The 23700-nt window shown below is 41.5% G+C and overlaps 1 protein-coding gene across 1 annotated transcript in view; it reads right to left on the reverse strand.

Annotated features, from left to right (window-relative positions):
- Window positions 1-23700, reverse strand: part of kntc1 (kinetochore associated 1) — a 47323-nt gene that overhangs the window by 9678 nt on the left and 13945 nt on the right. The window contains exons 31-52 of the mRNA XM_034148682.1: window positions 22906-22973; window positions 21625-21926; window positions 20985-21157; window positions 20006-20106; window positions 19510-19654; window positions 19357-19413; window positions 18863-19026; window positions 17666-17770; window positions 17448-17576; window positions 16150-16266; window positions 15463-15572; window positions 12625-12841; window positions 11456-11545; window positions 11194-11359; window positions 10949-11007; window positions 9858-10074; window positions 8061-8134; window positions 3720-3930; window positions 2590-2702; window positions 2433-2488; window positions 1458-1536; window positions 182-306 (exon numbers count right to left, since the gene is read on the reverse strand). Coding sequence (XP_034004573.1) covers window positions 182-306; window positions 1458-1536; window positions 2433-2488; window positions 2590-2702; window positions 3720-3930; window positions 8061-8134; window positions 9858-10074; window positions 10949-11007; window positions 11194-11359; window positions 11456-11545; window positions 12625-12841; window positions 15463-15572; window positions 16150-16266; window positions 17448-17576; window positions 17666-17770; window positions 18863-19026; window positions 19357-19413; window positions 19510-19654; window positions 20006-20106; window positions 20985-21157; window positions 21625-21926; window positions 22906-22973 — 2878 coding nt within the window. The remainder of the gene's footprint in view (window positions 1-181; window positions 307-1457; window positions 1537-2432; window positions 2489-2589; window positions 2703-3719; window positions 3931-8060; window positions 8135-9857; window positions 10075-10948; window positions 11008-11193; window positions 11360-11455; window positions 11546-12624; window positions 12842-15462; window positions 15573-16149; window positions 16267-17447; window positions 17577-17665; window positions 17771-18862; window positions 19027-19356; window positions 19414-19509; window positions 19655-20005; window positions 20107-20984; window positions 21158-21624; window positions 21927-22905; window positions 22974-23700) is intronic.

Genomic DNA, 23700 nt, shown 5'->3' on the forward strand with positions numbered 1-23700 from the left:
ACACTTTGTAACAGCATTAAACAGATTGTCTGTTGATTGTGTATATAGGATATACATATCTGTATATTGTATAATTGTATTTTTGTATTCGGGATTGTTGGAAACGTCAATTCGATCTCTCTGTCTGTACACACAAACTGAAAGACTGACATTAAAGTTGACTTTTGAAATTCCCCGTTACTTGATTTTGTTCCTGGGGATCTGCAGGTGAGCCTCCAGAGTGGCAGAGTCAGCGAGGCGGACGAGACACAGCAGCGCTCGAGCTCGATGGCAGAATGTCAGACGAGGTCCAGAAGTGCTGAGAGGCTAAAAGGAGGGAAATCCCAAAACACAGACGTCAGCAACTCTCTTCAAGGTTCAAGGCTTTTATTGTAATTTGTACATAGCTACAGTGTAGATATGTCAATGAAAATCTTAGGTCACCGGCTCCTCCAACAGTGCAGCACAATAAAACAGACAAAATAGTTAAAGGAGAGGTGTCATGGCCATTTCCACTGATCATAATTCCATTGTTGAGGTCTACTAAAATAGATTTATATTGTGCATTTTTCCAAACTCACATTGGTTTCTCATACAGCATCTCTGTAAACTATTGTATTCACTGAATTTCACTCTCTGCCTTTAACGGCTCGTTGTAGCTCCAAAAGCTCCAGCCCCCACCCTCCCTGTGAGCACAGTGTGCTCTGATTGGTCGGGACGTTGTGAATCGCGCTGAGCTCCGTGGAGGTGTTGTTTCCTTGTTTAGGATACACAGCGAAACACAGCCAAACTCATCCTGAGCACACACAAACTCACAGTCGAAGTAAAAACAATAAGTGTGGCTTGATATTGAGTAAGAAAAAGGTTGATAAACGCTGTGAGAATGGGTCTGCAGAGAGAATTTCGCCGCAATCCCAACTGTCTGTTATCAGCCTGCAGCCAGGGAGGAGAAATCAGCTGAGCTGCCTGCTCCCTGCACACAGATGTGTGTGTGAGGAAGTCCGTGGATTGGTCAATTTGGACCAATCAGCGGGGGCTTAACGTAACGGCTCCGCGGACGTAACGTAACGGCTCCACGGATTGGTCCATTTCGTTCCGGGTACGGGTTGACATCATGCCGTACCCGGAAGAATCAAATGGACAATGACGTATCTCCAACGAGGCGTTTTGGGGAGGTATTTTCTGTGTTAGAGTTTTACTCGCTACAGGGTGTACTTTGAGGGTTTTGACTCTGCACACCGTTCACATGCATAAAAACCTTCATAACACACAAGGGGACGGTAATAACCGGAAAAGCATGACACCTCTCCTTTAAAATAGTACAAGTGATTACAAATACAATAGAATAGAAATAGTGCAAGGAGAGTCTTTATACAAGTAATTGGAATATGATATATTAGATAAATCATTTGTATGTTGCAGACAGATGAATGTTATGGATGTCCTTTCTCTGGACTGTTTGTGCAATGATCACTCACCCAGTTTTCAGCAGATAGGATGGGTTTCAGGACACGGACAGCGTCATTGATGGGGAAAGCCTGCAGCATGTACACCACCCTGACAGCATCATAATGAACAGATACGTTTACATTTTTTGGGGGGTTTTTACGCTTTGTCTTACCACAGTGGATATGAAATAATGCAGGGAAATATTTGTAACCGATTTATACTTTACGTTAAAGGAACAAATAGATGATACTACCTTACTTCATTGAAGTTATTGGACAGAAATGTTCTGACCTCAGTGATCACTCAATCAAAAACCTATCTTTTTAATATGGCTTTTAATTTGGGTTAACTTTAAATTCTCACTAGTATCATTGTCCATGTTTTACTGTGTTTTGCTTTTATTTTAACATTTTAATTTCTTGTCAGCTTTAATTCACGGGAATTTCATTAGGATCACTGACTGTAGATGTTTTATCTTGTTCTGTATTTATTTTAATATTGTTATGTTTTCTAAATAAAGTGTATTATTAATGTTACATTAAAAGTAGGGTAAGTAAGAATGGAGAAACCAGCTCAAGTGCGCTAGAATTTGAAAGTACACAACCGAAAATAATCTGCCCCTTCCTTCAGACTTCCTTACAGAGCGGCCCCTCCAACACACACGAACGCGCACATGACCAATGAGGGCACGAGATAAGTTTGTGCACAGATGGAAGGCTGACAGGCAGGTAGGCCATCCAGTTATTTTAGCCGGACCGGCTCAGATGATTGGTCGTGCTTTTTACAGCGCCACGGCTTCCACAGATGACTTTTTGTATGTATTTATTGTCAAAGCATTTAATATATTCATTGCCATCAGGATGTTAAGAGCATTCCATGGAATATAACAAGTGTTTCTGAAGTTAATTACCTACCCCACCTTTAAGCAAAGATTTAAAGTAAAGAGTGCTTTCTTTTTTTATTGAATTATCATTATTTAAAAACCTTTTGAGAAGGGATCTTACCTCATTAGGTCCGGGTCCTCCTCCATGTTGCTGACATATTCACGATTACCAATATCCTTCGTCAACAAAAAAAAAGTCCAAATTAAACACAATGGGCCCAATGTAAGCAGAGCAACAGAAACTGATCAGCTACTAAAAATGAGGCAGAGAGACAAACCTTGGTGACAGCTGGGCCTGTTTTGCAGATCCATTTCTCCAGCATCATGTTACGGATTTTCAGAAGATCCACGTCGTTAATGGTGGCTATTTCTTTAACCACTGCTTGTATATCTGCACAAATGATCAGTTTCTCCCAGTTAAAACATATCAAACAATGTAGCAAACATAATGAATGTAGCATTAATGCGTTTAACATCATTTCTAGCTGATGTAAAACAATTTAATGTCATAAAAAGGTGTGCAAAGTAAAATAAGTGATAAGACTTTAATCCAGTAGCCAGCATGTGTTTAAGGAAATAAATCCATATAGTCCTATAGCTACATGTAGCTTTACTTCAGCAGCTGTTTGAGCCAGTGGTGGGAAAAGTATTCAGATTCTTTACTTGAGCAAAAGCACTGCATCAACAATCATACTTAAGTAAAAGTATTTAAGTGCGATGAGGAAAATGTACTTAATCTGTAAAGTTACTAAAGTTGTCAGTAATCCATCATGTAAATGTGGTACATTTACATGATGGATTCAAGTGCTCATGTTAATTAATGTGCATATTGCCTTCAGGTCCCAGGTCCCCTATTATACTGTTTTTCATTAATATATTATAGGTCTCAGATATATACAAAACATGTCTCTGAAGTGTTTGGCTCCAAACACCAAACAGATCATTGCAGCATCCCATAATCCCCTCTGTTTCAGCCCTGTTTCAAAAGTGCTGATTCTCTGTCTGTTACTTTAGATGAAAATAAGGAGCCCCTCCCCACGCCCCTCTGAGAGATATTTGGTTACAAAGAACACAATGGTGCTCTAGGAGGAGATTCAGGTGATAAGGTGGGGGGGGGATTACCTTGGTTGGTGATTGGCTAATGGTTACACAAGCCAAACAATCGTTATGACATCATAAAGTGGCCAAAATCTGATCAGCTCATTTTCAGACAGGTTTTTATATAAATGGATCAGGACAAAAAGAGAGAGAATCTTATTTCCTGAAACTTTCAGAGTCTCTTTCCACAGAGGGGACACATGTTGATGTAGAAAAGACATGAAAAAGTGGGTTTTGCATACTAGGTGACCTTAAAGGAAATCGAAATGTAATTAGTTACTTTCCACCACTGGCTTTAGCACATGCTCACCAGGATGAACTTGAATGCCACAGTCTCTGTAGCGCTGCTCCACGCTGCTGTGCTCGTACAGAGCGACGAGGAGCCAGGACGGCTGCCCGGTCAGCTTCAGATGCTCGGGGCCGTTCAGACGACTCACGATCAGCGTGTTCTCTGTGGCCGAGCGCTGGAACTGCAGCTTCAGCTTCGACAGGAAGATTTCCCCTTTGGCCCGCGCCGCCTCCTGCTCAGGATGAGAGGGGAGCAGATTAAAAAACAACCACTACAGGAACATCTAACCAGATAAGGATGTGACAGATTTTAAGTTTATACAAGGTTTCCTCCTCTTCTTAAATATGTAATTAAATGGCTTTTCAAGAGATTTTCAGGCCCAGTTAAGATAAGAAGTACTTTACAGATTAAAAAAACAACTGTAGGAGCCAAAATGATTATTTAACCCAAGTTAAATATTTCCATTATTGTTATTATTTTAGATGGCACACATTTGTATTTAATTAGCACTTCGGACATTTGTCAAATGGGTGTAGTTTATTAGTATTAATCCATCTGTTGCTTGCCCGAAATGTGTATGACACAGAAGATAAGATAAAATAAGATAAGATAGTACTTTATTGATCCCAATTTGGGAAATGTTTGTGTTGCAGCAACTTAAAAAGACATGGCATTGACGCATTGTACAATAAAAATGAAAAGACAAGAAATAAACAAGAAAGTAGAAAATATACATGTTGAATTTACAAATTAACAATAACAAGATATAAAGCAAGGTATTATATATACATAAGTATGTGACAGATGTGAACTGGCTCGGACATTTTCTGTTGACTTTGATGCATCAACAAAACTCCCAATGAACAGTCCCTTAGAGGCTAAAGAAGGTTCATCACTTTGACGCGTTCGGTCCTTCACACTTGTGAAGCTGACCATTGAGCGGCCCGACCAAGTAAGGAGGCAGAGGCAGAACGTCCATATACAACCCGGTGTGGGCATTTATTAATCATGGGCACATTCACAGCATCAATATGACTGTCTCCAGCACTCTCTGTACATGTTCACCGCCCTCACTTGGTAAATCCCACTGCTGACACCAAATTTCCTTACCCCTCTCCCCAGGAAGCACAGTGCCTTAACAGTCTTGGCTTCGGGACAACCAGTCAGCTACCCGGTTTGACTTCCCTGGCCGGTACTTAACCGTAAAGTTGTATGGCTGCAAGGCAAGGTACCACCTCGCGATGCGCATGGTTGCATCTCTCTCTGGTCTTGGCCATTTTGCTTTCCTCCATGGGTCTCCACTCTGCCGGTGTTTCTTGCACACTTCAATGTGCTGCTGAGTGGCTCTGACCTTCTCCAGCTTCAGCTGCCGCTGCACCTGATCCTCATCGAACACCTTCCTGCCAATCTCATCCACCAGGAGCTTCTCTGTCTCAGCTGTACTAGCTGCTTCCGCGTCTGAATTTGTTATATTGGTGATGTCTATCCCCACGGCAACAACCTGCTCCCCCTTTTTCCTCAGAGGGTGCCGTGATGTCGAAAGGATGCTTCTCTTTCTTCCTCTTCGGGATCTGATTCTTTTTTGCTTCTTTGGGTTCATACTTGTGTTGCAGCTCCTCCACTCTGATCTGCAGTTTGATCTTGTCACTCTGAGTCTGTTTGATGAGTAGAGCTTCCTCTCCAGCTCCAAAACTCTCTGGCAGAGATTTCATCCTGAGGTTCTGGATCCCTCCGTTCCTCTCAGAGAGCATGGAGCCGCTGCATCAGAGTGGCTATCTGCCCCTTCATGCTGATGAGCTCCCTCTCGCGCTCCTCCTTCTCCTCTGTGCTGCGCTGCAGGTGACGCTGCAGGCTGCTGTTGACCTTCTCCAGCTTCTCAGCGGCCGCTCGCTCCAGTTCGCTCTTCATCTTGCGGTTATTCACCTCCAGGATTTTTACCAGCTCCTCCCGCTTAGATTTTTCTTCCTCCTTTCTGGCCTTCTGGGCCGTGAGCTCTGCCTGTCGCTGTCTCTCCAGCTCCTCCAGCAGCTGACGCTCCATGATGCGCTTCACCTCCTCCTGTTGCTTTTGACGGTCCTGCTCCCGAAGCTCCATGCGGTACTCCTTAATCTGCTGCATCACTTCCTTGTCTCTTTGGGGTCTTGTCCCCATACCGGACGTTGATGCGGTCGAGCTCTTCAGCCAATCTTCCGTCTTTCCTCCGGAGTCTCCGTTCCTCTTTTATCATGGATACCTGTTCCTGTATCCGTGCAAACTGCTTGTCTCTGGCTGTCTGAGACTGCATGAGCGATATCATCTCCTTCAGTTCCTCAAACTTGCCCCCTGGTTTACAAGCCGTGGCCCCCTGGTCAGCTCCAGTCATAGCCACACCGTCATCTGGCTCATCTCTTTGGGCGTTCTTTTTTCCTCTCGTCATTTTCACCTCCTCCGTCATTAAACAATAACTTCACTACAGGACTCTTTTAATTGAAACGCATCAAAGTGATGAGCCTACCTCATGCTCTAAACAACTGTTCATTGGGAGTTTTGTCGCTAGACCAACCACTTCACGAACATCTAAGCAGATAAGGATGTGACAGATTTTAAAGGTCACCTATCATGCTATTTTTAGGCAATAGCATAGGTCTCGGATATATACAAATATATAAAAAACATGTCTATGAAGTGTTTTGCTCAAAATACCAAACAGATCACCCATTCTAGCCATGCCTCATATCCCTCTATTTCACTTCCTGTTTCAAAAGTGCTGATTAGGGGTATAAAGCTTTATTAAAAAAAAAAGGGGGGGGGCTGAGCTCATGCGGGAGATGCTACCGGCAGATACTGCGGTGATGAAACACCATATCATGGATTATCAAGGATTATTTCTGAAACAGGATGGAGCTCAAAGGCTTTCTCTCTTGCCGGTTATACCACAAGGTGAGTTCCTTTTTATTTCCTGCTTCTTCACACACATGCTCTCCAGTACAGGTTAGCTCTGAGTGTTAGCGATGCTAATGTAAACATGTACCGACCATATTGAGTCCAAAACAGTCGGGCATTGTTTCTGATAGCAACGTTTCTGATAGGGCCGTGGGTGTAAAGCCAGCCTACATTTCAGATATTACGTCATATCGGACACAAATCTGGATCAGCTCCGTTGTTACCCCATTTTTAGAGATTTGGGTACGGAGGAAAAGAGAGAGGGTTTTATTTTCTGACGCTGCGTGAGTTCCCCGACACACCGGGGACACATATTTATGTATAAAAGACATCAAAAAGTGCATTTTGCATGATAGGTCCCCTTTAAGTTTGTACAGGGTTCCCACCTGTTCTTGAATATGTAATTAAATGGCTTTTCAGGCACAGTTACCTCTAATTCAAGGTCCCAATACAGAGTATTTTTTTTAAACAGGGATCAAGATTAGCTTCTGTTACAACACTGAGAATCTTACGGCCCGTCCACACAGCAGCTTTTAAAAAATATCTTCCAACGCTTCTGCCCATTCACTTTGAATGGGGTGACGTCACTTTGCCTCACTTTTCGCCGAACTACATTGTGGGAAGCAAAGCGGAGATTTCCAGGCATCTCAGGCTTCAAAAGTTGAGCAATGTTCAACTTTTGAAGCTGAGGTGGAAGCATCAGCCAATCAAATCCCGTTTATGCAAATCTGACAGTACAAGCGCTAGCCAATCAAACCGCGTGTATGCTGGGAGAGACATACCGCAGGTCATTTCCTCATATTCCAAAAAATTGAGAAATGAATTATAGCGGTAGGGAATCACCCGGTGTTTTATGACCAGTCCCTATTTACCTACCGGGATACAAACCGGAGGAGCCAGGCATGGAGGGAGGTGGCAGAGACAGTGGTAGGTTTTCGCCTGTTTGGGGAGTTTATATCCAGTTTACTTCGGGCTTTTTTGCTTTGTATGTCGGGGGCGGGAGATTCATGTGATTGGTTGTTGGTCGCAAAAAATCCCCAAGCTTCAGATACGCCCACCTCCAAGATTTTTTTAACGCTGCTGTGTGGACATACCGTTATACTCAGAACTAGTAGGCTTTATAGAAGCTTACAGAAAATTTGAAATAGAGGCTTGAATGTGTGAACACTTCTCAGACTATGTGCTCTTTTTGCCTGCTCCAAAACAGCAAAGCAAAACAATATATCATGTAAGATACTTCTATTACAAATTGAATAGCTTAGCAAAAAACTTCAATTTATATTCCTGTACAAAGTATATATATTAAATAATATATATACTTATATATATTATATAGGCATTTTATATGGCCAATGTCTATTTTTATTTCCTTTTTTTGTGACACTACACATTCAAGGACCTGTGGAAACAGTACCATGATGAAAAATTATAAATACTGACGTCAAGATTTGGATCCTTCAGCCAGGCATCTCCAAGAACCAAACAGAAGCGGAGGGACTGCGTCTTCTCGTAGCCTGCGGAGAACAAGAAACCTTCAGCACATTCTGTAGGAGCCATGTCCATAGTTTATGTTAATGTATCATTTAAGATTAGATATACAGCATGAGAATGTGTGGTGTGTATTATTTATTTAATTTGAGTGTGTTACTCCTGCAGTCGTGTCCTCCTGTAGTCTTTAGACCTTGCTTTGTTGGGAGCGTGGGACACTTAGCTTGGTTCATTATTTTGCTTGTTAGTATTTAAAAGGTCCCTTGTGTGTTATGTAGCTTTTTATGCATGTAAACGGTCTGCAGAGTCACAAACCCTCAAAGTACACCCTGCAGCGAGTAAAACTCTAACACAGAAAAGACCTGTCTATGCTGCCCCAGAACGCCTCGTTGGAGATTTCTCTTTTTCCATTTTTTTTCTTCCTGGTCACTGTGACGTAAGGGTCACTGTGACGCAAGGGTCACTGTCCGTGGAGTTCCTCACACACACACACACTCTCTCAGCGGCGAAACTGTGACACTGAGTTCAGGCTGGCGATGTCTCGCAGACCCCACGCAGCAACCAGGAAATGACACCAGTAATACAGCTCACACTGTCTGCTCCTCACAGCAGCGAGCCGCGCAACGTCCCGCCAACACGGCACCCAGACCCCACGCAACATTCTCATCTGTTTGTCCTTACTGGTGTCATTTTCTGGTTGCTAACAAACGCCATTGTAACACATAATCACTGATGTTCCGCTGTAACGGTGGTAGACTCATCAGAACAGAGTGGGCCAGCTGACCAATCAGAGCACAGGGAGGGGCGGGGGGGCAGGAGCTCAAACAAGCCGTTTAGGAGAGAGTGAATACACATACTACTATACAGAGATGCTGTATGAGAAACCAATGTGAGTTTGGAAAATTGAACAATGTAAATCTATTCTAGTAGACCTCAACAATGGAATTATGATCAGTAGAAATGGCCATGTCATGGGACCAAGTACCAGTTTATTTAGTAAATAAATTGTTTGTTAATTTATTTTCGCATCAACTGTATATGATGACTTTAATGTCTCTAACAAAAGGCATACTATATAGTATGCCTTTTGTTAGAGCCAGTATTTTGTTTTTATAAGAATGGCCACCTAATTGTGACGTCTGTAGTCAACACACTATAAAAGACTACAATTCCCATGGCGCCTCTCTAAAGTGACTGATGGGCAGCAACCTGCTCGAAAGACGTCGTTGAGGAACAGTTTTTAACAGTCCAATTACCCTTTAAGTTATTAAGTTATATAAGCCTTATCAAGAAAGAAAGAATACTTACAAGTTGTTTGCTATTTTATTTTGAGCAAACACATCGCATGACATCATCTAAACTATCGGAGGCCAAGCAACTCTTCAACTGTAAGTAATATAAAGGAAAGAAAACACGTTCTAATTTCTTTCTTGGATGCCTTAAAATGTCAGTTTAAGGCGTCTAGTGGCTTGAAAGAAAAACAAGGAAGGAAGCCACGACACCTTTTTTGTAATTTTTTAAAAGACAAAGCATATTTTCACATACTATACTGTGACGTCAGTCAGCCCAAGAGTGAATCACAAAGGATCAAACAAATGGATATCACGGTCACTGAACATACACACTTCCAGGCCGTGTAGTGGAAGCGTGTGTGAGATGTGTGATGTGTGTGTGTGTGTGTGTGTGTGTGTGTGTGTGTGTGTGTGTGTGTGTGTGTGTGTGTGTGTGTGTGTGTGTGATGTTTCAGACCTGCAGGCAGCTCCTGGGCGATCTGGTGAGCTGTGGCCGCGGCCAACTCCTTGCTCTGGATGCACTGGATGTACGTCATCATGGTCTTGGCCACCTTGAAGGTCTCCTTATTGTGGCGATGGTCCCGAGCCTTCTTCCTCTGCTCTAACACCAAAGGCTTCATCTTTTTCTCAAACACATGGCTCACTGCTGCCATGTATAACTTGTCAAGGCTCACCTGAAAATGGATGATATGGCTTAAATCACTATTAAACTTCAGGATTACATGTAATTTGTTAGACGCTTTTTTCCAAAGCGACTTATATACATTCAGTACTGTGGACAATCCCCACAGGAGCAATTTGGGGTGAAGTGTCTTACCAGGGACACAACGACATGCTGACTGCAGTGGGACTCAAACTTGCTACCCCCTGATTCGAAGTCCAGCACACTATCCACTTAGCCACAGCCCCCCCAGGATAAATGTATCATTTTTGGGATTATACAGAGTAAAGGCCTTCACACCCATAAACTTCGTATTTCAGACTTCAAACATGCCAGCAATTTCAAGACAGATGCAACAGTTGTTCAATGAAAGGTTCAAATATAGAAACTACCAGGATTCTCTAGAAAGCAGCGTCTGAAAGTCTGTCTGAGGTAAATTGCTGGAAAGGGCTTTCATCAAGTGAATTTAAGTTTCCTCTGGTCACTCTCAGTTCCACTGTGTCTGTTTCTTTCACAATAAAAGCATTAGACACAAACACAAAGAGTATATCAGGTATGAGCTGGTAAAGGTTGAAAGGAAAGAGGCTTCATGTTTTCAGACTATGGAGCCTATGTGATTTCTAATCCTCACTCAAAATATTCAAAATGTTGCTGCCTTTTCGCTCCGTAGTGCCCATCTTCTGTGTAAAAGTACTCGCGACTAAAACATCTTATTACACCGCTTAGTTGAATACTCAATTCTGATTGGTCAATATGGTCAAAGATTCAGAGGTTGTTAATACTTGATAACACGCCGCTCCATCCCTTACTTAATATAAAGACAAATGTATTGACGTCCCTGTTGTGTAAAGACCTTAAATGCTACTTTTCAGATTAGTGTGCGTTACCTTCATCAGTTTGCTAATCAGCAGCAGAGTAGGGAAGGTCTCCTCACTGAGCTCAGGAGCTAAACACAGGAAATATAAACTGTTAAAGTATCACCCACTCACAGCAATACATCTAAAAATAGAGCAGTTCCTTCCTCATAGATAACGCCGGATACCAACAGGAAACAGGTGGGGGATTAAATAAATATAATAAGAGCTATTTGAGTTTGTCAACAATAATACTGAAACTAGAGTGTCTAACTCACAGATGATCTTCCAGTAGTGTTTGTTCTGCATGAGTGGGTGGAAGGGCAGTCTTCTGTTGGACAGGAGGTTTGGCATCAAGCTGTTTTTCAGAAGATACTCGGTTTCCACTTCTGAGGGGGGAGAGACTCGCTTGTAGGACTTCAGGTGCTGAAGGAGGCCCATTGCCTGTGGGAAGAAAAGACAGTGTTAAGAGTCTATATAATATATTTTAAAAAGGGAAGAAACTCTTTAATCTGAAATGTACCCTTGTGTTTTTCTTACCCGACTAACAGCAAAGGTTGTCACAGTGTCATCTGTGGCCTGAATGATCTTCAGCACTACTTCGATCCTCTCGTAGTTATAAGGGCTGAGCTGTATGAGAAAAGCATTTTGAAAGTTAGGTGAACTATATTACATTTAGCTGACACTTTTACCCAAAGCGACTTACAATAAGTGCATTCAACCATGAAGTAACAAACTCAAAAGTCCTGTAGGTACATTTCCTATCTATAAACCCAACCAGATTATTAAGTGCTACTGCATTAGCTTCACTTAAAGCCAAATCCTTTGCAAGTGCTACGTACAGAAGAGTTTGTTTTATACAGGGTATATGCAGGAATCCTGAAGTCAAATGTAATACCTTTTAAGACCTTTTTTAAGACCCTTTCCATACATTTTAAGACCTCATCGCCACTTCGAGTTTCAACCGGTTACATTGGAGACACCCTTTACCTCTCATTTACTATATACAGTATTGATTGTCCTTCCTCCTTATCTTCCAACCATTTGGACGCAAACTTGCATTTCCCCTTAACGATGTTGTTTAACAACCGGCGTAAACGGACCTTCGCGCGCTATCAAGCAGTGAGCGTGTGATGTCCTGTTCAGATGACGTCAAATCCAACAGGATGCCATAAATAAACTACACAGAATCACACTACACACCTACGCAATGATTACATTCAGGCAAACTGTAGAATACAACCTCTTTGGACAATTTATATACTTATTGAAAACAAGCTACAAAATGTAATACCTTGGAAAATGCCGTTTAATACTTTTTAATAGCCTTAATTTTTGCTAAATTGATTTACCAACTTTTAATACTTTTTAAGACCCCGCGGACACCCTGTTATATTTTTTAACCTAAACAAAAAACGTGTTGCCATTTCAAGTTTTGTATATCAATTAGAATTCAAGTAATTGGTTTGGCAACTGAAATAAAAATAATAGGGCTGTTGTCATTTTAAAGCTACACTATGGAGGAAAATATCTCCAATTACCATTACCTCAGTGAACTTGTGTTGTACGTTTTCCTTGAATCGTTTGTACTGGATCAACCTCTAGGTGAAATTGAAATGGCCTTATTGGCTCAGAAGTTATCAGTAATGTAACTCCTAAAAAACACTCAAAACGGATTCTTCTTCAAGTTTGTCCCCCTTTGCACAAACCTTGAATAATACAGCACAGAGGGTGTTGGTGAGCGGGCTGGTGTTGTGCAACATCGGGATGATCTGCAGGACTCGCTCCAGCTCATCGGCATGACACAGAGGCTGCGTCTCTTCCTGATTGGCCCCTGGGTCCCCGGCACCTTCCTCGTCCGCTTGGAGCAGCAGCAAGGTGGTGATGTACTGGTTGATCACGCTGTCACGGTCCAGGCCAAAAGTGCTGCAGGCAGAAGGAGGAACATATTACTGAATACTACGGTGGTATTTTCATGCTTACAGTTCTGTTGAGAAATAAAATGGACTTTTTTGCACAATAAATCTGTCCCTTGTTTTGAGGTAATATCTGGAGTGTATATAAAAAAGAATAGCCAATCATAATTGTTATTATATTATTATTCCACTCATGGCAATTATTATAAAACATGGAGACTTTACGCAATTTTTTTGTAGCACATGGAGAAGAAAGTCTTATTTGTCCCCTTACTCAAAAATAGATGGTCTTTCAATCAAAGCTGCTTTCAAATACAGTAACATGAAACCAAAAACACAATATAAAGTCAACAAACAATCTTCTATCAACAAATCCTATTAATGCTTTTCCAAAAAAAAAAAGTGGAAAATGTTCCCAAAAACGTAGTATAGTATAATATGTAAATATGTGCATATTGTATAGTATGTCGCAAATATTAGAACTGTAAAGTTAATAATCAAATTACATTTTGGCACCATAAATCTGTCCCATGTTTTGATTCTGGAGTGTATATACAAAATACCCAATAATGGTCTTATTCCACTCACGGCAATTATTATAAATCAAACCACGTACACAGTGTTTTTGTAGCCCATGAAGAAAGTCTATTTTACCCCTTATTCAAGTCAACCAACAATCTACCATCAGCTCATCATATTAATGAACAACATAGTATAGTACAGGGGCGGTGGTGGCAAAGTCCATAGGAGTTGGCTTGGCAACTGGAAGGTCACCAGTTCAATTCCCGGAAAGACCAAGTACTACGAGGTGTCCCTGAGCAAGGCACCGTTCCCTACACTGCTCCCCAGGCGCCGTACATAATGGCAGCCCACTGCTCCTAACACTAGGATGGGTCAAATGCAGAGACCTTGGCCCGTTCTCATTTCATCAAATCCCCCTCCTCGACTCCTCGGTCCTCCGGTAGTGACCCGGAAATGAATTTTAGCTCGCCATGTTGAAGGACATCTAATTTCTCTAAATGCACCTCGAGGACCGAGGATCGAGCGTCGAGGAGGCTCTCTGGAGGAGCTATAACCGAGGATACACTGATGGGTCCTCCACGGTCCTCCACGGCTCCTTCGTGGATGCATTTCCGGGAACAGAGATGTTTCAAAGAGTCGAGACGCACGGCCGGACTTATCTCAGCCAATGACAGCTCTGCATGCATCCCCTGGATATTATTTTATTAACTGCTTTCATCGCGACGCGATGTTTACAGTGAGAACAGCTGTGAGGTCCGTGCAGAAAGCAGAGCAGTGTGTATCATATATATCACTCAGTATAACAGGCCTACTCTCTTTATTTGCTTTAGTTTAGTAGATATCTACAAACAAAGAGTCGATATCTAAAACCATTTAGTGCTTCACAAAATAAAATACACAACGGCTGTAGCCTGATTATATGCTTCAGGAGCTGTAGGTGTGTGTAGTGTATGTGTGTGTGGTACAGTGTGTGCGTAGATGCAGCGGACAGACAGGTCTCAGTTGGTTTGGTGTCCTCTGCTTACTTGTAATACTTGTAAATAAAACTTTTGGCCCGTAATTTATTTTCCTCATTGTAGCGACCAGAGAGAGGGGGGGGGATATATCCAGTCTCTGATTGTGTTACGTTATTATGAGAGTGCTCTGTTTGATTCTGAAATTGTATATATTTATATATACATATGTGTGTGTGTGTGTCCGCATCTGTAGCCTGTTATTGTCTCATTATACCACTGTGAATGAATTAAAAGTAAATATATAAGTCATCATGAACACATCTGTCCATCAGACAGAGGGCTGCTGTGCCTCCCGTCATCATTAATGGACGTCTCTTTAAAATCTCCGCTCAGAGGAGAGGAGTTCTCATTTCTCTAACCGCCTGCTGCTTCCCCTCCTCTCTCCTCGGTTCCCCTCCTCGGCTCCTCCGCTCGCATCTCTATGGGCGGGACTAAGTCTCGAGGATAGGAGTCGAGGAGGGGAGTCGAGGAGGGGAATTTGATGAAATGAGAACGGGTCCTTGTCTGGCAGTGGCTCAGTCAGTAGGGGCTTGGACTGGGAGCTGTAGGGTCGCCGGTTCAAGTCCCCGACCAGACCTAAAATATGGAGTGTGGACTGCTACTTGGAGAGGTCCCAGTTCACCTCCTGCCCTGCCGTGGTGCCCTTGAGCAAGGCACCGGACAACCCCCTTCCCCCTATTGCTCCCCGGGCGCTGTACAATAGCTGCCCACTGCTCCTAGTACTAGACTCCTGGTACTAGGATGGGTTAAATGCAGAGAACACATTTCACTGTGCTGTGTGCTCTGCATGTGTGACCATTAAAGAGGGTTTCATCCCTCCCAATTCTATGTCGAACAAAGGTCTTAGTGTAGTGTGTCAAAATGATCAGACGCAGAAAGGTATGATCAAAAAGGTAATTGAACAGTATGTCGCGAATATAAGTAATGTAATGCTAATAATCAAATATTATCAAAAAGAAAATAAGCGTTGCTTCAAAGCGAGAGGTAGAATGGGCTGAAGCTCCAAGAATAATAGCCGGCTCAGAGCCCTTAGCTTTCTGAAGATATGGCCCGCTGAACTATATTATATACAGTATAGGAGTGAGCAGCTGACCTGCAGTACTGGAAGAGGATTTCTGGGGTGATCCTCCTGTTTTTCACCAGATCAGGGATCAGACTCCTCTTCATCTCCGGATGCTGACGGAACACAGGCTGCATGGATATCTTCAGCAGAGCAGAGGCAAGTCACGTTAAAATGTCAAGTCAACAAAGCCAGCATGGAGTATAAGACAGGGTTCATACACTTTTTCACCAATGACTTTCAATGACTTCTCCATGACCTTTATCTAATTTTCCATGACCAAAAACATTACTCTTTCTCAGCGGTGCCACTGAAAATGGTTTATTTTAACATGGAACAGGAAAATAAGGTCTGCATATGAAACATGTTGTGCCGATCTAAAACAAATCAAATAGTAGGCTTACTAGCTTCTACACGCTAAAGCAACTAAAATATCTCACCAGTTAAATGCCATCTTACGTTTCATTACTATACGATACAGTATTTATTATCATTATAGTATTACTATTTCGGCGATTAGATAAAAATATAAATTATATTTGATGCAACTTTAGTTACATTTCCATGACTTTTCCAAAACTTTGGGAAAAATATTGTTTTCCATAACTTTTCCAGGGCCTGGAATTAGCATTTTGTATTTCCATGACTTTTCCAGATTTTTAATGACCGTAAGAACCCTGATAAGATGAAAATAAACATGAGTGCTTTTCATCCTCACACCTCCAATTGGGCAAGCTTGATGCCCCATTCAGCATCAGTGATGACGGAGAGGAACTTCTCCTGTTCCTCGGCCTCGTCGTACAAGCAGCAGAGATTGGCCCCGATCCTGGCCACAGCCTGAAATAATACAGAGACAGTCGCTGATTAGATTTGCTCAAGAACATCAGCATCTTCTTTACTGAATGATTAATTGTCTTTGCTTTAATTAGAAAACACTAGATCCACAAGAGGATCAGTTGTGAACTCGTACAATAAGTGGAGATTTCAGTTTTAGCTTTCGTCAACATGCTTACCTCCCTAGACTTAATGGATCAGCTTTTGATTAAATGTTGTCATGTCATGTACATTTTTGCAATGCAATGGAGTAGAGTGTGAAAGGCATGTTTATTTATTTATATATATATATATATATATATATATAGAGAGATAGGATGTCTGTTCAGGTATATATGCGTGTGTAGATACCAAGGTTCATGCATTTCTCATTTCACTTTCTCTTTAGCCGCTTTCACACCAAGTACTTTGCCGTACTTAGTTCTCAGCACTTAGTTCTCAGCACTTAGTTCTCAGCACTTAGTTCTCAGCACTTAGTTCTCAGCACTTAGTTCTCAGCACTTAGTACCCCCATGGAACTAAGAGCAGATCGCGTTCACACCGGAATAAGTCCCTGAGGGAAGATTACGCAAATGAAGCCGCTGACGTCACTTCTTCTTCTTTGGTTATACTGGCAGGCCGCAAACCACTTCACGGCATATACTGCCACCCGAAGTCCCCGGCCGGAAGTCCCCGGAGTTGGGGGCTGGCTTCAGTAGAAGCTGCTGGGACTCCCAGCAGCTGGGACTCCCAGCAGCTGGGACTCCCAGCAGCTTCTACTGAAAATCGCCAGAACGCCGACACCTCCTCATCTCCACCGCTCCCATGTTTTTTTTTGTGTTGCCATAAGTTATTCTCTCTCTCTGTTGGTGCGCTGGGCTAATGCTAATGCTAATAATGCTAATGCCAGCAAATACAATGCCGGCTTCAAAAAACTTTTCCGAGTTTTACGGGCCGTGGTTTGCAATTTGCCCAACCAATCAGAAATTGGAATTTTTTTCTCCCATGAAAGTACCTGCTCTCTAGCAGGCACTAAAAAGGGGGTAAAAGTTCTATGAACTAAGTTATCTTTTTGGTGTGAACGCAAAATCCCAGGAACTATCGGAACTAAACGGTAAAAGTACGGGGAAAAGTACTCCGGTGTGAAAGCGCCTTTTAACTTTCATTATATATAAAGGTTTGACGATCAAGGGATCATTGCCTACCAGAATTTTGTCATAGTTCTGCCAGGTGTTGTCAATAAACTTCCAGAGTATTTTTAAGACTTCTGCTTTGGGGAGGAGCGTACAGAGTCCGATAGCCAAATCACAATCAACCAACCTCCAGTTGAACACCTGCAGCCAAAAGAAAATATAAATAGTTATTTAAAAAGTATACAGAAAGAAAGTCAATCCGCTACAACCTGTTATGTCATCAGACCCACCTTGTGCAAGAGAGCCACAGCAACGGCATCCAGAGTTGAAATAGTTGTCTTTCGAAGATTATTCAAGCATAAATTGTAATTCTTAAGATCCTGGGCATCGAACAGCTGAAAGAAGAGTTAACATAAAGATCAAACATTGTTTAAGATACAATAATGGTACAAATGGTCCTAGAAACATATGGCAGTGAAACTGATAGCACCAGTGGGTAATGGGTATTAGAATTAAATATACATTTTGATGATTTATTAATCCTCTAGAAATGCCAACATAACCAGGCTCATCGATGCTTGTGGTTGCACTCAAAGCTTCAGTAACACATGGAGAATAACATTTAAATTGTCAGGTGTCCATTTTCATTCATGCAAGGGCCACGTGTGAAATCTCCTGCATACAGATATCTGGATCCTGACATTTTAAAAGGTCCCCTATTAGACTGTGTTTCATCAATATATTATAGGTCTCAGATATATACAAAACATGTCTCTGAAGTGTTTGGCTCCAAACACCAAACAGATCATTGCAGCATCCCATAATCCCCTCTGTTTCAGCCCTGTTTCAAAAGTGCTGATTCTCTGTCTGTTACTTTAGATGAAAATAAGGAGCCACTCCCCACGCTCCTCTGAGAGATATTTGGTTAAAAAGAACACAATGGTGCTCTAGGAGGAGATTCAGGTGATAAGGTGGGGGGGGGGGTTACCTTGGTTGGTGATTGGCTAATGGTTACCAAGCCAAAACATCGTTATGACATCATAAAGTGGCCAAAATCGGATCAGCTCATTTTCAGACAGGTTTTTTTTATATAAATGGACCAGGACAAAAAGAGAGAGAATCTTTTGTCCTGAAACTTTCAGAGTCTCTTTACACAGAGGGGACACATGTTGATGTATAAAAGACAGGAAAAAGTGGATTTTGCATAATAGGTGACCTTTAAAGTAGGACCAGTAAAATAGTCATTAATAACAGCGCTTTGTGTTTATGTATTAGTTTGTGTCCTGTATTTATCTGCATTTTCTTGTTGAGTTCTTTGTGTTATAATGTATGTACCTTTTGTCGAGTTTTGTATTGTTTCTTATGCATTTGTTGTGCTAACCCCACATTGCACTATAAATGCTGTGGTGTGTGGCATTTATGTTATGATACATACCTGTCCCTATAGGAATACACATTAAAATATAATGTATATGTTGCCGCCATACCTGCATAGCGAGCTTTAGGTCCATAACATTAGAGGTGACGTGCTGCAGGCAGCTGCCGTACGAGTTGACCAGCACTCTGAGGGCCAGCTCCAGCTGACTGCACTCCTGTAAACTCTGCAGGATGACGGCCAGGGGCCCGAGGAGGGGCTTCAGGTAGTTCGAGCCTGCAGGTGGGCCACACAACACACGAGGTAAATATCCAAAATAACAAATTCAAGAAGAAAATACAATATTGATAATACACTTTATTTCTAAAGCACCCTTCATGCAAGCCCAACGAGCTTTACAGAGCAAGAGAAGATAACGAGGGAAAATAAAGAGTGAGAAACATCATTAAAAACAAATAAAGAATCTTTAATTTACTTTTAACAATTCAAAAGGGAGTTTGCTTTTCTAAGATCCACAGTTCGGGCCATAAAAACAAAAAGCAGCCTCCCCAGATTTCTTGTGAAATACTTTAGGTACTTCTAAAATATAAGCTTTTTATACAGTACCGCTTTCAAAGGAGCAGTGTGACAGACAGGAGCAGTCCAGTGGGTACAGCTTGGTATCTGCAGGATAGGAACAGATGATTAAAACCAGTGCGCCTTATGGTGGGCATTAAATACTAAAGAGACATTAGTAGAAGATTATTTTGAGCATCTTACCCAGAGAAATAGGCAGCAAGCAGTTGGTTATTTCATATTGGACTGGAAGCACAGACACCGGGTCCAGAACAATGCAATCTTCATCAAAAAAATCGTGATAACTCCACTGAGAGTGTGGGTCTTTTTCTGTCTCCAAGGTTGGATCCTGGGACAGACAATTCATACTTAATACATTTAGATAATTTCAATTTTTTTTAAAGGTAAGGCATTAAATCGATTTCAACTTCTAGGCGCTTTTCCTGCTCATGTCTGGGAACATTTATAACTATTCATAGTAAAAGGAAAGTCTTTCACTGTAGTTGTACAAAATTCTGCCTCAAAATGTTGTTAGATAATAGATAATTCTCTATGCAAGAGAAAGCACCTGGTAGATCTCCTCATTTGTAATATAAGCCGATTCAAATGTTAGCAGTAAAAAAGAAAAATGTATATATTAAGCACAAACCAAAATAACATAAAAACAGCGTCATTGTTTGGAGAAACATGAGATACTGACCTTGGCTATAAAGCCATAGTCGTCTGATAACTGACACTGATGATAGACATCCATCGCGATGCGTGTGCACTTGCAGAGCTCCAGACAGTCCAGCAGCAGATCTGAAACGGTCATTATATTATAAGGTCTAGTTAAATATCTACTGAGGTAATCGGTCCAGTGACAAGGTTTGCAGATGAAGATTGTTGCGGCTCATTTTCCAAGAAATGAAGTCGCTAGAAAAGGCTAAGACTTTGCTTTGACGCGTTTAAAAGGATAAAAGTCTGTTTTAAAGTTAAGTTTAAGATGTTAAATGAACAAAGTAAAACAAACAATAACCAAAAGCAGGACCACAAGGTAAAAAGAAAATGTCTGTCCTCTACGTACAGTGGTGTAGTGGGGATTTTTTTACTGGGTGGACGGGGCGGGGGGGTGGACGGGAGACACTATGGAAGCGCTCGTGAACTGTCAACAGTGTCTCATACACGCTTCAAATCAAGTTGCATAAATACTTGAGCTACGTTTTATTATAATTACTGTGAAATGTATTATGTTTTCGTCATTATTACAATACACACTTGCAACTGATAACACTGGCAATGATTTTATATTTATTAGACTATTCCAAAGAAAAATCATGCTTCAAAAAAGTGGGGGCTCCAAATAAGTGGGGGGACGGCGAAGGCGATACCCCGCGTCCAACGACCACTACACCACTGTCTACGTATATCCACAAACCGTGACATTCACAAAGTGCAATAAATACAAAACATTTTCAGAACAAGCTTACTATGTAAAACTATTCTGCATAAACAGATTCTCATACAGACGAGTGTTTTAAAAAGTAAGGTTTAGCAGAAATGCACGTGTCACACCCATGTGACGATGGCCGGAAGACACCAATTATAAACAAATAATGAAAATATTAGAAAATAACAGCTAGCTAAAAAAGCATTTTGGCTGTTACAAACATCATTGGTGTTTTCCACGTGTGATTCACCTGGGTGGCACAGAGTGATCGCCTGACAGGCCAGATCATGAATGACCGCTGGCAGGTCCGAGTTGTCAGGGAGCACCATGTGCACGTCCGCCTCCAGCATCTGGCATAACGTCCTGGCAGCGGTGAACAGAACCTTCCCTGTGTTGGCGTTATAGTGGTGCTCATACAGCTCACTGAAGACATGACAGAGGAGGGAAACGTAAAAGGGTTTTGTCTAAATTCATGATTAAATAAAAAAAATTCTGTTATATGCAGCTACAGTGTAGATATGGCAACGAAAATCTTTAGTCCCAGGATCTTAACACAATACAGACCCTTGGTATCTTGTGCAACACACCTGTAATGTATAAATACACTTTGTTTGGCAATTCTATTTTGCAATAACCATAATCATTATTTTTCACTATATCACTATATTTGTATAGTATCTCAAACCTTAATATTTTCAGGAATGAGTACTTATTTATGTTTATTTTTATTATTATATATTTTTCTCTATATATTTAACATGTTAGCTACTTTTTTTATTGCTTGCCTGTCACTTGTCCCCGCTGCGGGACTAATAAAGGAATTCTGAATCCTCCAACAATGCAGCATAATGAGACATAACACTTTAAAACAAGCATCCACACATGCAAACCTGAGGATCTTGAGGGCCTTGTGCACCTTCCCGACCCCCAGCGCACGCAGGGCGAGGTCGGACCACAGCTCCTGCTCGGTGAGCTGCAGCTGCCGGCCCAGACGACGCAGGCCGGCCTCTGTGGAAATGGTCTTGGTCTTTCCATCGGGATCATTCGCCACAACCGGAGTGGTCGTAGCCTTGGCTTTGGATGAAGGGCGGCCACGCGTGTTCTCATAGGCCGTGATGTGATGCTCCTGGATCTGCTTTCTGATGTTTGGATCCTCATAGTTGGAGGGGGTGAAGAAAACATCAAAGTCCTCCTGAGAAAAAAAGACAGATGTTGCAGCACCAGAGAAGATTAAAGAACAGATGGAACTCTGTCTGTGGATGTGCTTTTATTGTATTTTTGTTGAATTTGTTAATTAGCAAATGTATAATTATATTCTTGGTCTGTACTTTGAACTGATTTCTGCACACTTTTTATTTTATTTTATTAGCATCATTTTGTAATCTGCCATATGTCTGATGTTGGGGAATGTTCGGTTGTGTTTGTGTAATGTGATAAATGTAAAAAATCAATAAATAGATGTTTAAAAAAATAAATAAAAGAACAGATGGAATAACATTTAAAATAAACTTAAAGGTGGGGTAGGTAAGTTTGAGAAACCGGCTCGAGATACACTTTTTGTTATATTCCATGGAATGCTCTTAACATCCTGATAGCAATGAATATCTTAAGTGCTTTGACAAAAAATCCATAAAGAAATGTCATCTGTGGAAGCCGTAGTACTGTAAAAAGCACGACCAATCATTTTAGCCGGCCCGGCTAAAATAACTGGATGGCCTACCTGCCTGTCAGCCTTCCATCTGTGCACAAACTTATCTCGTGCCCTCATTGGTCATGTGCGTGTTCGTGTGTGTTGGAGGAGGGGCTCTGTAAGGAAGTGGCAGATTTTTTCCGGCTGTGTATTTTCAAATTCTAGCGATCTCGAGCTGGTTTCTCCAAAATTACCTACCCCACCTTTAAGCTTTCAGATCCTCATCCCACTCACCACACGATCATTGGCACGATTACGAATGAAAATAAACATAACCTAATGAGCGATAAGAGCAACCAGATCATTTGTAACCCTAATGGTACAAGAGGATTATTTCAGAGGAGCTGGATGATATATGCAATATCATTATATTTGTATAAATAACATGACATCAATACCTTAAATTACTTAAGCGCTTTGAGCACCAGGAAAAGCGCTTTATAAATTTAATGTATTATTATTATTAAAAAATTAGACTCACCTGAAGGTGGGCGATGGCCTTGAACATGATGAGGTTGTTTTCACACTCCATGATTTTAAGAGCATCATCTGCAGAAGACACGAAACACTGTGACACTCTTGGACAGTTTTTACCCTAACCCTTAAGACAATCAATGTCTAGTGTCTTTATATATTTTAAGGTGATTGGAAAATGTGAAGTATTCATGCATCTAAAGCAGGGGTGTCAAACTCAAATACACAGTGGGCCAAAATAAAAAAAAAAGGGTACTAGTCGAGGGCCGGACTGGTTCAATGTTTATTGCAGAACTTATTGAAATGACTTATTGCACATATTAAACCTGGAACTAACAAAGCTTAAATTATTGCCTATAAAAACAACATTAAACATTAAATAATCAGTTGCATTCATTTCTTATGGCTCTATCTGCAGAGTCATTTCTTATGATTACATTTTTCCACAGGCCAACAACAGCTTCAAAAAATCAAACATGCCCTGTTGTCACAAGAAACAAAGTGCAGTAGGAAACATCCATTGAAACTCAGTGTGCTGCTCTGTGATGCTAGTTCAAGCCAGATACTTGGCATCTCATCTTGGGTGCAAGTTCATCAATGTTTGGGGTCAGGCTCTGAGCTGAGGAAACCCTCAGGATTGAGTGAAGGTGTGCGTGCAATATACCGGCGGGCCAGATCCAATAGTAATTAGAAATTATCCTGCGGGCCGAAATTAAATCCACCAAGGGCCTGATTTGACCCCCGGGCCTTGAGTTTGACACATGTGATCTAAAGCATCCGTCAGTGTGATGTTTTACTGCTT

This window comes from Trematomus bernacchii, unplaced genomic scaffold, assembly GCF_902827165.1.
Source record: "Trematomus bernacchii unplaced genomic scaffold, fTreBer1.1, whole genome shotgun sequence".
Taxonomy (NCBI): domain Eukaryota; kingdom Metazoa; phylum Chordata; class Actinopteri; order Perciformes; family Nototheniidae; genus Trematomus; species Trematomus bernacchii.